Below are 15,474 nucleotides of genomic sequence, written 5' to 3'. Positions count from 1 at the left end.
GCATTGTTTTTACCTAATTCACGGTAATAGACAGGTCTTTACCTAATTCACGGTAATAGACTAATTTCCATCGTATATTGTTTGTCTTTACCTAATTCATGGTAATTGACTGATTTCTTTCTTGCTCTGTTTGTCTTTACCAATTCTAAAGGTAACAGACATATGTCTTTTCTCCTTGTAACGTCGTATTTACCAATTCTAAAGGTAATAGACATGTGTTTATCTTTCTTGTGATGTCGTCTTTACTAATACTAAAGGTAATAGACATGTGTTTATCTTTCTTGTAATGCCGTCTTTACCAATCCTAAAGGTAATAGACATGTGTTTTTCTTTCTTGAGATGTCGTCTTTACCAATTCTAAAGGTAACAGACATGTGTTTATGTTTCTCGTAATGTCGTCTTTACTAATACTAAAGGTAATAGACATGTGTTTATCTTTCTTGTGATGTCGTCTTTACCAATTTAAAGGTAATAGACAGTCTTTCCTCCCCAGTGATACTTATCAGTTTGTTCCCCAGTCCATTTATTTTCGTCACCTTTGCATTCATACTTGCATCACAAAGCATTCATATCAGCTATATTCATAATCATTGCATCCTTAGCATTTTAACGGGTCAAAATTGGGGTACTTAATATTTAAGTCACTTCGACCCGTTGATTTAAAAATTTCATCTTTTAAATCTTCGTGACGAAGAAACTTAAATAGGGGCATCTGTCATACCCCAAATTTTGACCACTTTTCTCTGTTTTTACCCATTTTTATGCGTACTTTTAACGCCGAATAATTTCGTCATCTCAGACAAAATTTTCGGCAGGTAGTTATTTTGAAAGGGCTCGTTTAGTTAAAAAATTGGATAGTTTTAATTTTTGTTATTTTTACTTATTATTTTTTATTATTTTACTTTTGTTTTCATTTATTTCTTTTTTATTATTTTAATCTTTTCTAAGAAAAGGTCACGTGAGTGACCAATTGTTTTTTCTTTCTAAGTTTTTTTCCTTTTCTTTTTAATGTTTATTCCAATTTATATTTTAAGTCATAGTTTGTGTCCTTGTGTCCATGTGGCCTCATATCACTTGTCCAAAAAGCATCCAAAGCATTTTCTTTCTCTCCAAGTTTCATTAAGGGCAGTCTTGTCTTTGTCCATTCATTCCATTTAACCTAGTTGGTCCCTATATATAGACCCCCAATCATTGATGAAAGGGGGCTGCACTGAAACCTAGAGACTAACACATTTTTTTTCGGCAGCCACACAAACAAGATCAAACCCCATTTTCTTCTCGAAACTTCCTCAAGAACGCGATGATGAACATTCATCAAAACCCAGCAACCAATTTCTAAATCCAACACACATACAATCTCATAACCACAAACAAAGAACCATTTCCTCACCATTACTTCCTTGAGTGAACCGAATCAATTAACACAATAGCACCACTCTTCGTTTCAAAAATCATAATAAAATCATCACTGTTTCCTTTCTTTTGTTCACTACAACAATAACGCAAATCATACGACTAGAACCGGAGCGACGGAAGTACATAGAAGGAGAAGAGGAATTCGTATTGTACACAATTGCAAGTTTAAACACGAACAGAAATAGGGAGAAAGATCCATAGCCGCGCCGTTCAAGCTTGATGGAACAAAAATGAAGAAGCTGAACTCGAATCCAAGAGGAAACGGAAACTCCACCATTTCTGATCCGTGACAACGTTGAGCAGCTCGGATCTAGAAGTTGTCCATCGCTCTTTTGATTTCTCCGATTAAAAACCAGAGGTAATTTCGTTCTCCATTTTCGTTTGATTTTGAAAGTTAGATCTATAATTTTGTGTTAGTTTGCTGAAATTTTTGAGTTGATATTTGGAATGAGGGAAGAAAAGGAATATAGAAAATGATGTTTGTTTTAAAAACGGTGAAGTTTTGAGTTCCGACGCGGTGGTGCCACCACCGGCCACCGCGCCGGAATCTACAAATTCGACGGAGAAGAAAAGTATGGGGGCGGCTGTTTGTTTTAGTGAGAGAGAAGAGAGCTTGTTTATTTGGTAGAAAGATATACGTGAAAGTAATGTGAGCAAAAAACCTGCAACTTTGTTTTATATCCTCTTTTAATCCAATGTGCACCAACTCTTTTTAATCCCATGCTCCCACGTTTTTAACCTTTCAATTCTTATCTTGTGGCTATGATGAATTTGCTGGTTATTTAATCTGGACCCTCTGATTCATCAGACGGTCCAAATTAATCCAGGCTGAGCCAATTTGCTTTATTTCCATTTTAATCCCTTCTTTTTTGCTTTATTTGCATTTTAGTCCTTCTTTTAAAATTTAAAACTATGTCTTTTAAACTCATATATTTTTGCACTATGCCTCATGCATTTCTTTTTTTTGAAAAAAATACTTTAATCCTTTTTTAACTCATATAATATTGTTTCATGCATTTTTAATTCAATCATTTTTTTTAATTTTTAACCATGACTTCATGCATTTGTCTCTTTGTTCAAAGTATTTTTTTATATTGCACGCTACATGATCATATGATTTGTTTAAATTTTCGTTATGCTTTTCGTACATTTTAATTCAAAACCATTTTTTTATATCATGCATCGTTTATCATGTATTTTGTTTAACTTTAGTTATATGTTCTTGCATCTTAATTCAAAAGTCATTTTCTCATATCATGCATTTTCATCTATGTTTAATTTCTATCGCATGATTTTTGGTTTTATTTTCCTTAGGAAAAATCATTATATGCATACTTCATTTAGTCTTGCTTTGTTTAGCATATGTGCTTATTTTCTTGCATTTCGTATTTTACTTTAGTATTTTAATTGGTTTAAATTCCATGACATTTAGTGTGTATAACTAGAAAATGGATGTATATTTTTTACCATTGGTTTGTAGCTTGGCAAAGAGGCCATAGAATGTATCTAGGAATTTTTTGTAATAACGTAGGTAACACAAGCACCGACACTTGCACCGACACTATCACTTTATTTACCGCTTTACACTCGCTTTATGTTTCACGTCATTATGCTAGCTTTCCGTTAGTTAGAAAAATCATTTTCGTCTCAAAAAAAAATCAAATAAGAAAAAGTCAAATTATTTTCTTAATAAACCTTGGATTCAAATCCAAGTTGTTTTCCTTTCTTATTTTCTTAATCAAATTCCTAAATGAATCTTAATTAAACTTAGACCAAATTTCTTAAATAAAATGAAACAACCTCACTTCTATTTTATTTCTAGAGCCTTGAGGCCCCTCAATCCCCTTCTAAAAATCATTTTCAAAAATAATTAAAATCAACCTAACCCACAAAAATATTTTTTGAAAGTGAACTACGGTGGTTTTGATCCCTTTTAAGGGTACGTAGGCAGAAGCTTTATTCCTTTCAAATCAATCAAATAAAAATAGCAATTTTCTTACTTCTTCTCCCTCCATTCTTTCATTTAGCTTTAAGTAACAAAATTTTCAAATAAAAATAAAGTTAGAAAGAGGTTCTCACGGAGTACCGTGAACGACGCGGGTGCCTAACACCTTCCCGAATCGTAACCGACCCCCGGATCCAAAAAGGGTTTTTCAATCTCTTTTTCCCTTCCCAAGAATAAAATCGAGCAAGTCCGGTAGATTGAAGGTTCAAGTCCAATCAATGGCTTGACACCCGAAAATCTTGGTCTACAATCATTGTGAGTATATCTTATGACAATTGCATAACTTACTATGTAGTATTCTCACGGTGGGTCAATCCAATATAAATATTACTCCTAATATTTATATCTATGTGAAGAATTGATAACTCTTTATCCATGATCTGTGAGATGTGATCATCAGTCTACCCACAAAATAGTCTCTATACTTTAATGATATCCCACTTCTCAATAAAGCTTGACTACGGATACTTTTAGAATAGTTTCCTTATGTTTAACGGGGTCTCACAATTAAGTTATACTTAATGTTCCATTAAACGGACTAACTATTCTAGGGACTTTATTATTTTGAAACAAAACAAAATCAATATAGAAACGCCTTATAATTTATATTTTCACAATATATATATATATTTATATCAATATCATGATACAAAGTCAAACCCAATCAATATAGATTGGCTATTAGGGCTTACTCCAACACTTAAGATTAAACACAGCGGTCTTGATCTCATCACATAAAGGAAGGCGCGTAAGTAGCTGATTCTCGTCTTCCATCACTAGAGAAGGAATAGTGCGAGCTACCAAATCATTAGCAATGCAATCGTTGTAAACACTAAAAATGTACTGGAAGTAATTAAGAACATGAATTTCAATGGCCTCTAGTTCACTAATAATTGTATCCACATCATATAAAAGAGTAATATTCTTGGAAGCCGCTTTAATCTTGGCCACTCGGTGAAAATAAAAGTATTCTGATCCCCATGAATAAAACTTTGGTTTCTTGCTTTTTCCTTCCAAAGTTGATCTTGACAGTTCAATGTCTTTGTCAAAACTAACTAAGCCGCAAGATCCTGAGCATAAAGATCATCTGAGAAAACTTCTGAATCAATCAATTGTTGTATCCAAGCAACTTCATCCAAAGCCAAGCGGACCTGCCTGTCCACATCACCAAAAACTGTACGGTTCCACTTCTTGAAAACCTGCTTCATATTTTGCAATTTAACCTGTAACCAGACTATACCAGCACCTCGAACATTTTTCAACCAAGATTCCATAACCAATCTACGACAATCGTCATCAGTATTCCAAGATTTAAAAAATTTAAATGGCACCGCATGTCTCACCATGGACGCATCTACAGACAGTAAAAGCAGGTGGTGATCTGACTGATGACGGACAACAGTACAACAATTCGTGTGGCACCATAAATTAAGCCACTCCTCATTATATACTGACCTGTCCAGACGAAAAGCGACATTCTCCGCACCAAATCTACCATTATGCCAACTGTACAAAGATCCTGTAGTAGGTAGATGAATTAACAGATTTGCATTTGTCCAGTTCACAAAATCCAAACAAGAAACAAAAGGGGGAGGCTGACGGCCCCTCTTTTCGTGAGCTCCCATAACTGCATTAAAATCTCCATCAAATAACCAAGGGCCCTGAAAACAACCTTGTAAATGAGTACACAGCTGCCGACGATTTAAATAGGACGTGTTCGCATAAACCGCCGCAATATAAACAGGCGACTGCTGACAGGAAATATCTAGAGCAAAACTCTGAGCCGAAACAAAAATAACAATTGGATTCACATCATTTCCCCAAAGAGCCCACAAATTCAGCAACAGGTTACCTCTATTGTTAGTACAACTTTTTGTGATCCCAATACCGTGCCAATACCAAGAATTAACTTGCATAAAATTAATCATAGGTTCAGCCAAAAAAATAATCATAGGCTTATGAGACAAATAAAAAAAAATTTAAGGCAATTTTTGTGACTAAGTTACCAAAGCTGCGGACATTCCAATACAAAACTATCATTGATCGGTTGAAGAATTATCACCCGTAGAACGGGTTTTGTACGGCTTATCCACAATGGTCTTCTTCAGGTGTTGCTTCTGTTTCCTTGTTAAAACTAGGATGAATGGCATTTCAGCTGACTTTTTCTCATAATCTAGAATACGGCGCCATAACTCCATGTCTTGCTGAATTCTCGGATTACTATGAACTTCTATTTGTGATGTCTGCGCTAAACCAATATGGGTCGTAGCTTGCTTGAAAACCACAACCCCATCATGGGACCTCCTCATGACATCTAGTGCCACCATTGAATCATCAATGGTACGAACAAATAGGGGGCCTCTAGGAGAACTAGATTGCACGTCATCGTGTTCAACAATGTGATTAGTATGAATGGGTAACAATTCAACAGATATCTCATGCATGTCATCGTACTCAACAAGGGATGAACGTGTCACATTCGCATAGGAAATCTTGGGACTCTTCACCAGCTCCCACAATTTTGAATGGTCATGTTCCACATCATCAGAAAGCGTGGCAGTAGCATCATAAACCGTGGTGTTCTCGACCACCTCTCACGATGTCTGATGCAACCGCTCCATTTCCTCAATATGCACGTCATTTTTCGCTATAGGCGAAGCAACCTCCAACACCAGGCTAGAATGGCACAACTCTCCAGGATAAATATGATCAAAAACATTATGAAGGGGAAAACTAAATGAGTTGGACGACAAAGACGGACTGGGGTCAGGAGCGACCGTCTGAGTAGTAGTAGCCATTGTTAAAGATGCAATAGTAATCGGTACCATCTGAGTAGTAGAAGCCATTGATGAAGATGCAATAGTAACCAGAGTCATCTGAGTAGTAGTCACAATTGTTGTAGAGTCATAATGAACTAGAACCCTCTGAGTAGTAGTAACCATACCTATAGAGGAAATAGGAACCAGAACCCAAGTGCAAGTACCTCCATTAGCTGATGTTGAACCCTCGTATCACCATGTTGTCGTGTTTTTTTTTTTGGGGGGGGGGGGGAGCAGCTTCGACCACCACAGGTTGTTCCCCATAATCAATATTTTCCTTTGCTTCCTGCAGGTGGTTTGTTTCTCTTTTAACATCGAGTTTGTCTATAATCATCTCTCCAGGAGTTGATGCTCGCCAAGCTCGGTCCCGCGTGAAGCCTGCCTTGACATAGATTATTTTGATGATGTAGTCTTAGGTTGTTTTGATGATGTTCAAATGACTGATGGGTTTTACTTAGCATTTTTTCCTTTATTAGTTTGGCTTAGATTATGTTAAAGTACCCAAGTAATATGTGTCTCTTAGTACCGTGTGATTCCTTATGTTATGGTTAGCTTATAGCCCAAATAAACTTCATTCATAATATCAATATTCATTTTCTGCACCTCTGAATTGATTCACTATTGCTTGAATCGTATCACACAAAGTCTCTGACTTTGTGTGAATCGTTTCACGATATTTTGAATCGTTTCACTTTTGAATCAAATCAAACTTGTCTGAATCGTATCATGAAAACTTTCTGACTTGTACTGAATCAATTCAATATATTATGAATCATTTCAATCTTCATCATGGTACTTTGAATCGATTCAAAATTAGTCTGAATCGTATCAATCATCATAGTTCATCTGGCTTGTCTTGTTGCTGTCTGAATTGACTCGCATATTTAGTGAATTGATTCACTATGTTATCTTTGGCTGATATTTTGCACATGCCACCCTATTCTATATATACTCAATTCCTCATAACACCCAAATTATTGAATCATTTGAATCTATTCTCTCTAGGTCTCCAAAACTCATTGTTCATACATTCTTCAAGATTAAACATTTTTTTCTTAGAATCACTTTGTTCTTTGAGTCATAAGATTTGCTAGGGTGATATTGGGATTGTAAGTTGGTTATTTCAAGGAAATTGACTGGACTTAATCAAGGTTCTAAAGTGAAGTGAATAATCTCATTCCACCTCCAAAGGTCTTGGGGGTTCTTTCTAATTGTTCTTGTATTCAAGGGGATCCAATTGTTGGACGTAGCGTCGAAGAGCTTGAGTGAAGAGCTTGAAGGGTTGCACGGGTGATTGAGGATTCGGAGACATCAAGAAGCACCAAATTCAAAGGGTATTTGAAGTTACATAGGGTTTGAAGAACTAGGATAGTTTCAAGCAACTCTTGTAATCATATTTGTAATTCAACATTGCTACTATCAGTGGAAGTCCTTGGTGGAGGCGTTTTTCACCAAGAAGAGTAAACGTTGCCCGAAGCGAGGACAAAAGGGTGAACTACTATAAAAATCTCAGTGTCATTTTCTCTTCCTCATCCTTTTTAATTTTGATAATTGTATGTGCTTAAATTGATTAATTAATAGGATATAAATTGATTTTGATCTAAGTTCTTTATGGTTAAAATTGGCCTAATTCCTTGAATTAGGTTTTCACTATTTTACTTGGATCAATTCGTTTCAATTCTTAGCAATTCATCAATTGCATATACATTGTGTTTTTCGTTTTAGCTTGTTATATTTTCTAATAGAATTGGTTTTGATTGAAATAAGATTTAGCTTGTGAATCTCTCAATTCTCTTGTAAATCTTATTAGTGCATAGTCTTAACAATTTGTCATAGTTTGTGATTGTTTAAAGCATATTTCCAATAAATCATTATCTTTTCAAAACGCTTTCGTCAAAACTCCGCAACTTTTTTAAATCGTTATTCACCCCCCTCTAGTGCGCGTCCTTATTGGCCATATAGACCAACACCGTGTACTCTCAGACCCAATTCCTTTGGTCCTACTAGAACCATTAAGCAACTGTTTGTTGCCGTCTGGATGTCCCCGCAGATCTTTACGACTGCCTTCACGTTTATGGTACCGCATCTTCAACTGGATTGTTAACGACACAACTACCAAGGTGGGGAGTGTGGTTTGGACTATTGTACAATTGAATGGGAAAGGCGCATCAATCACTGGAATGTGGCTTTTGACTGTTCGGTGGCCATCTCCTTCTCCAAATGTAATGTGTACTTTCGAGATCCCCACAGGTTTGGTCGTGGATCCATCAAAACTCGAGAGTTCCTCATTGTTGTATGGCAACAAGTCTTTCTCAAAGAACCCTATGGTTTGGAAGAGAGTGAAGTACATGACTTTGCAAGAGGCACTTCCAAACTCTCTTGTGGTGGGCGATGAAGGCTCTTATCACCAACGGGAGGTAAGAGTTGGGTCTCCCTTTTGGTAAGTCCTCGTCATGAACAGAGATGGGGGGGCCTCCCTCCTTCTGTTGAGTGGACTTCGGTGTGGTTTATGGCAGCTGCTACCATTTCTTTGATGTTTCTTTCGGCTCTCTTCCGATTCCATTGGAGGATACCTTCTTGCGATTACATTGTGGGGCATGTGAAACTTATGTTGAATCATATTGGAAATTCTGTTTTCATTTCCATATATGTGCAGGGTTGGCTGCAAATCTACAGTCTCGGTTGGCTTGGTCTGATTTGGTGGGAAAAATTCTATTGGTTGTTTGTGTGTGTGACCTAGAGAGCATTTTTAGTCGAGTGTTGATGATTATATGAGGAATTTGGATGAACTGAAGTGATTTTATTTGGAATCATAAGTTGTTAAGCGCATGACAGATTGTTAAAGATGCGCAAATATTGCTTGCCAAATGGAATATAGTGCAGAACGTGACTCAGAATGTTATAACAACAAACAATTGTGACAGGAACAAACAAACACTAATAAAATGTGACTTCTGGTGCTACGTGGATGCTAGTATCTTTCAAAATTATGGCAGAACGGGTTATGAAGGCTACATTCGTAGTAAGGAAGGCGAGTTTATGAAGGCTTGGACTGGTTGGATACAACCGAAGATGCAATTGCATGAGGGATAAGTCATTGCATTGCTAACTTTCATGAACTTAATTCAGGCAATGGGGGTATCAAGTGTGCCGTTTCTAAGAGGTTCACAAATTCTTATAGATGCAATTCATGCAAGAACCGAAGGTTTATGAGTGTTGAGTTTTAACTCAAAATCTGATGTTAGTGCTCCTAGAAAAATCGTGGCACGATTTGGTGATTCTGAAAAAATGGGTGTTGCTGTTTCTGAAAAATTGTATTACCATTTGAGAAATCGTGGCAAGATTTTGGATTAGGTTGAGTATTGTACTGGTGTAGGAGTGCAAATTGTGGCGCAATCGAGGAAATTGTGGCACAGTTTTCCTGGATCAGAAACACTATAAAAGCACTATTTGACCCATTTGTTGAGGTAGCTTGAGATTCACAAATTCTTGCGGATGCAATTCATGCGAGAATCGAATGTTTATATGAGTGTTGAGTTTTGACTCAAAATCTGATGTTTGTTCTCCTAGAAAAATCGTGGCACAATTTGATGATTCTAAAAAAATGGGTGTTGTTGTTTCTGGAAAATTGCGACACGATTGGAGAAATCTTGGCACAATTTTGGATCAGGTCGAATATTGTATTGATGTAGGAGTGCAAATTGTGGCGCAATTCAAAAGATTGTGGCACGATTTTGTTGGATCTGAAACACTATAAAAACACTCTTTGACCCATTGTCAACGCATATAAACCAAATCCTAAAAAACAGCTCATGAAAATATATTAAAATGTTATGCTCTGATACTTATTTATATCCAACGTAAAAGGAGTGTAAATTAACAAGACTACTTTACCAAAAAAAAACAAAGTGTAAATCTAAAATAAGAGGACAAAATTTTAATCTCAATTTTTTTCCACAAAACGAAGACTGTAATTCTTTTTTTTTTCTTAAGTGAAATCTTCATTCTTAGGTTTGTATACGAAAATCCAAACTAATTAAAAATAATAAATAAAAAATGTCTGTCTTAAAATCTATACACTAAACCATCATAAAAAAAATAAGAAATAGACAACCTTTATCTTCAATTACAATAATTTTTTACAATCTACATACAAACTAATATCACCCATTAATAAATGTGGATGAAAACATACTATAGTCTATAGCACCAATAATGTATAATTATATCCCACATGACACATGTACAAAATAATTTTCTAAAAAATCATAATAAAATTATGCATCACTCAAACTCTTCCTGGTGCCTTAGGATCATGGTGGTTGTTTGCTCCTGTCCCTGGATAGTCTTCTATTTCCAAATTCATCCTTTCCTTTACCAAGAACTTTTCTCTTTTATTCAACAAATCTTCTCCATTACTAAATCCAATAACACTTTCCTATTATTGACAAAAGCTATATTATGTTCGACCCTTAATTTAATTAAGTCATTAGAATTTACTTATATAGAGGAACTTTGAAATTAGAAATATTAAATAACTACAATTATCTTAAATATTCGTATTGGTTTCAACTTACCTGAACTAGTGTAGTTTGAACTGATGATTTTTCATCCTTTGCGAAAAAATTTCCTGCAAAAAATTAATATAATTATTAGAGTATTTAAGTACTAAAAAATAATAATAATAAGGATATGGAGTGATTCCATTTACGGTTAATAATTTAAATTTTTTCTATGCATACTTGTTTGGAGAGAAGAAGATGCAAGAAGAACACATGAGAAAACCATAAAGAAAAAGAGGAAGCGCAGGTGAAATTTGTTGAACATGTTGAATAAACAAGAAAAGGTAGATAAGAGCATAGGGATATAGTGATGATAGGAGAAACCGTGTGAATACAATGCTTTATAGAAGTCTCATAAAACAGCAAAATTTGTTTGTTTATAAAATGTATAGTAATATTAGTCCTTTAAGTCAACATCATCTTGAACATTTTTGGAATTTCTGTGTGAAACAATATATGGTTCTTAATTATTGAATTGATTGCATTTGCCTGATCAACTTTTAAGCTTATCTAGATGTGCCTTGTCGACATGATTAATCATAATTTCATTTCTATTTAACAAAATATTAGTGCATAATTAGATTAGAAAAATCTCAAGTTTCGCATGTTTACATTGATAGAAGGGAGTTGACACATATTGTTAATGTCAAAAACATAAGAAGAACCGTGGTTAAGATTGGGAGATCTTTCACAAATATTCTGGTTTACGATTTTGGCTACCTGACAACTTAACCCAAGTTTTTTGAAAATGTTTTCCGTAAATTTATTTAATTCCACAACACTTTTACGCACAAAAAATATTTTGTGGGGTGAAATCTTATAATAAAAGGGATAAGTGTAAAGGTAGAGAGTAAAAAATTCATTTATGTCAGTAGATAAGATCAAATAAGTTTAAAATAAGTCAATTCAAAGTTCAAAGAGAACTTAAAAAGTATAAATTGAAAATAAAAATAAATTAACTATCAATTTAGTCTCTAGACTATCACTCTTTCTAATTTAATTTCTAAACTATATGACATACTAAATAGTCTCTAAACTATATGTAATTTCTAAACTATATGACATACTAAATAGTCTCTAGAAATATACAAGAAAGCAACTAAAGGTAACTTTCCGTTCTGCTAGGGTTCCGTTTGATTTCCGGCCAAGACTTTCCGGCAACGGTACAGTCCTTCAAAAAATCACTGAAATCTCTTCCTGTTGAGAACGCGCAGCCGTGACGATGCCCTAGGGTGTTGCAAAGGTTGGTTCACGTGATTCCCATGATTAGAGACATCTCCGATTTTTCCTTCTGTATCGTTTCCTCCTTTAGCTTTGGCTGGAACCTGGTTTTTGCTCAGTAACTCTATCGCCGTTTTATTTTATTCTCTCTGAGACAGTGTTTCCAATACAGTATCTGTCGGAGCTTGATTTTTCCAATTGACGTCGCGCAACCGTGCTAATGCTCTTGTGCATTACAAAGGTTGATTCACGCGTGCTTCTTTATTAAAATCGCTCTGGTATTCTGTTAACGGACAATGGATGGCATACACGTGCCAATGGCCGTGTGTGTCTGATGCTGCGCCATCTCTTTCAAATACGGTGCAATCTGCAGCACCTGTTCACACTACTTCAGCAGCACCTAAATCTTTTGCAGCAGCACTTGCGGGTGCTTCAGCCTCTGATGACAGACCCTACCCCTCACCATGCATTAAAGGCGACACTTTGAGCATAAAAATCACCCAAGAGGAGTACCGTAAGGGTGTGGAAGATTGCAAGTATGCGTTAAGGGCTCGTCTAACCCTTAACAAAGGAGAGAAGCCGTACTCAGCCCGTGATCTAAGTAGCAAGATTAGTAAATTATGGAAGACAACGGCTAGCTGGAAGATGGTGCCTCTTGGTAAGGGGTATTATGATTTTCTCTTTGATTCGGCGGAGGATTACAGGAAGATTTGGGCAGTAGGCACAGTTAACCTTAAGCCGGGTTTGCTAAGACTATCACAGTGGACTAAAGATTTCAAGTATCAGACACAAAAGCAAACACATGTATCGCTTTGGATCCGGTTAGTGGAGCTGCCACAAGAATATTGGCGGGAGAGAACGTTGAAGGAAATTGCGAGTGCGGTTGGGACTCTAATTGATATTGATGGACCTACTAGAAACCGTACTTTTGGGCACTATGCTAGAATTCTTGTCGACATTGACCTTTCAAAGAAAGTGTATGATGAAATACTAGTCGAAAGAGAGGACTTCGCTTTCAAAGTGGAAGTGCAATATGAGAGAATGCCTCTATTTTGTCATCACTGTCACTCTATTGGGAACAATATTTCATCATGTCGTTGGTTGCATCCGCAACCGCCGAAGGACAAGAATGATCGTGGGAAACAGATTCTGGTTGCCGACTCAGATCCTAAGCATCCTATTCGGCAAAATAGAAGCAAAAATGATGTGGGTAATTCTAATGGTAACATTGGCACATGGGTTCCGGTTCCGGTTGTTTCGACTGTTACTACTACTCATAGAGTTCCGGACACCGCAACTACTGCCCCTATACCTACTTCATCGGTTTCAGTTTCTCTGGCATCGCCGGCTCCATTGCCTTCTTCGACTTCAATTTTGGGGCCGGTTGTTTCATCAATGGTGGCCACAACTCAATTTGATAGATCTAATAACTTCAGCATCCCTTTACACAATGTGTTCGATTTAATAACTCCTCGGGAGGTGCCAAATAATATGCCAGTGATTGAGCCTGTTTCCCTTGAAGCGCACGTTGACGTGCAATCTGTAGAAGTGGGGAGGTCACATCAGATACAACAGGAGGTGTTGGAGAACCCTGTTGTAACTAATGTTACCAATACGCTTCTGGATAGTTTGCAACACAATCATGAGAAACCTATGGAGCTGGGGGAGAGTCCTCAGGTTTCTAATGTGCGTGGAGCACATTCATCCCCTCTTGGGCGTGAGGACGTACGACCTAACGGAGTGGATCAGTCACATCAGACATCTCGGGAGGTGTTGGAGAACCCCGTGATCGAAGATAAGTCTGAAACACTTCAGGATGGTGTGGAACATGATCATGTGAGCCCACGGGAGCTGGAGGAGAGTTCCAAGGGTGCTCGTGAAAATGTTTCAAGACCATTCCCGGATACGAATGAGGACATGCATGAAGAGTTGGATGATTTACAGAAAGACCAAGAAAATTCAGCCCGTATTATTGATGTCACTATTGAGAATTTTGATGGGTCTTTGGAAGGTACGGTTGAGGTTCCTATTTCACAAATTCCACCTTTGCCAACTGAAACAACTTCTAGTGTTGCAGTTGGGGGCAGCCGCGCAACACATGACCAGCATGTGGTGGTTTTGCAAAGACATGAAGTTCACCCCAGCAAAAATATCCAACATGGGTTAGATTTGTGGGAGAGAGTTCGTGAGTATGATGCTCGTTCGGCAGCTGAAGCTTCGGAGGGTAGCATACAGGTTCTCACAAGAAATCAGAAACAGAAGGTTAAGGTTAAGCAAGTCCTCAATCAGCAGCCATCCAAACCCCGTGCACGGGGTGATAGGAAACCGCCTACCCAATGAATTTTCTCTATTGGGATGCTAGAGGTATCGGTAACAATGATACTCGGATTGCTTTCAAAAATTTATTTTTGTCTCATAAACCTATGGTTATTTTTATTGCGGAGCCAATGGTCAATTTTGATCGTATTCCTGCTTCGTATTGGCCGTCTATAGGTGTTACAAAATATTGTATTAGTAACAGGGGTCCCTTGTTGCCTAATCTCTGGGCTCTGTGGGGAAATGATTTATTAGCAACAGTAATTTTTGTGTCTGATCAGTGCATTGCTTTGGAGATATCTTGTTATCAGTCAACTGTTTTTATTGGTGCGGTTTACACAAGTACCTATTATTTGAAGCGTCGACAACTTTGGGCAGATCTCACTCATCTTCAAGGGTGTTTCCAAGGACCGTGGATGTTTATTGGTGATTTTAATGCGGTTTTAGGAGCTCATGAGAAAAGGGGAAGGCGTCTTCCTCCTAATTTATCTTGTGAAGATTTTTTAAATTGGTCTAATGCAAATATTATCCATCATCTACCGGCATTAGGTTCCTTTTTCACTTGGACAAATGGCAGATTTGGTGATGAAAATGTGGCTCTTCGGCTCGATAGGGCTGTTTGTAATGATGATTGGTTAAATTTTTGGCGGAACTCTACTTGTACATCTTTGGTGAGACATCAGTCTGACCACAATCCATTATTGGTCTCGGTTGTGTTCTCCGTGGTTAAACACGCAACGCCTTTCAAGTTCTTTAAAATGTGGGCAGCTCATGATGATTGTCGGAATTTAGTGCTGGAGTCTTGGTCCAAAGGTGTTAGAGGACATGGCATGGCTCGGTTTCAAGCTAAGCTTCGAAATGTTAAAAATGCATTTAAAGTTTGGAACCGTACGGTTTTTGGTGATGTGGATAGACAGGTGAATCTTGCTGTGGATGAAGTGAATCGAATTCAACACTTAATTGATTCCGAAGGGTTCTCAGATCAGCTATATATGCAAGACCTTGAGGCGCAGCTTTTACTGACAAAGGCTTTAAATTTGCAGGAGCAATTATGGAAAGAAAAGGCCCGTGATCAAAACTTTGTTAATGGTGACCGTAATACGGCTTATTTTCATAGGGTAGCTAAAATTCGTGA

At 37.0% G+C, this 15,474-nt stretch overlaps 2 protein-coding genes across 2 annotated transcripts; both read right to left on the bottom strand.

Moving 5' to 3' along the window:
• Positions 1-4,476: 4,476 nt before the first annotated feature.
• Positions 4,477-5,349, bottom strand: LOC146913551 (uncharacterized). Its single transcript, XM_085720948.1, has one exon. It carries the CDS (start codon positions 5,347-5,349, stop codon positions 4,477-4,479), a length of 873 nt encoding a protein of 290 aa, XP_085577074.1.
• Positions 5,350-10,346: 4,997 nt separating this feature from the next.
• LOC146913550 (uncharacterized) lies at positions 10,347-11,175 on the bottom strand. The gene is made up of 3 exons (XM_085720035.1): positions 10,983-11,175; positions 10,818-10,870; positions 10,347-10,678 (listed from the first exon to the last, which is right to left on the bottom strand). Exons 1-3 carry the CDS (start codon positions 11,098-11,100, stop codon positions 10,529-10,531), a joined length of 321 nt encoding a protein of 106 aa, XP_085576161.1. The 5' UTR covers positions 11,101-11,175; the 3' UTR covers positions 10,347-10,528.
• Between the last annotated feature and the right edge of the window lie 4,299 nt (positions 11,176-15,474).

The sequence above is a fragment of the Medicago sativa genome, chromosome 6 (genome assembly GCF_051527215.1).
Source record: "Medicago sativa cultivar Bolivia chromosome 6, Bolivia_mono, whole genome shotgun sequence".
NCBI lineage: Eukaryota > Viridiplantae > Streptophyta > Magnoliopsida > Fabales > Fabaceae > Medicago > Medicago sativa.
Note: the sequence above shows the minus strand (reverse complement) of the source record. Positions and strands in the feature narration are given on the sequence as shown.

Bases quoted from the DNA above. Each gene is read 5' to 3' on its own strand.
- LOC146913551 (XM_085720948.1), bottom strand. From the start codon at position 5,349: ATGATTAATTTTATGCAAGTTAATTCTTGGTATTGGCACGGTATTGGG.
- LOC146913550 (XM_085720035.1), bottom strand. From the start codon at position 11,100: ATGCTCTTATCTACCTTTTCTTGTTTATTCAACATGTTCAACAAATTT. The intron at 10,871-10,982 runs GTATGCATAGAA...AATTTTTTGCAG, and splicing joins ATCTTCTTCTCTCCAAACAA to GAAATTTTTTCGCAAAGGAT. The intron at 10,679-10,817 runs GTAAGTTGAAAC...TGTCAATAATAG, and splicing joins TTCAAACTACACTAGTTCAG to GAAAGTGTTATTGGATTTAG.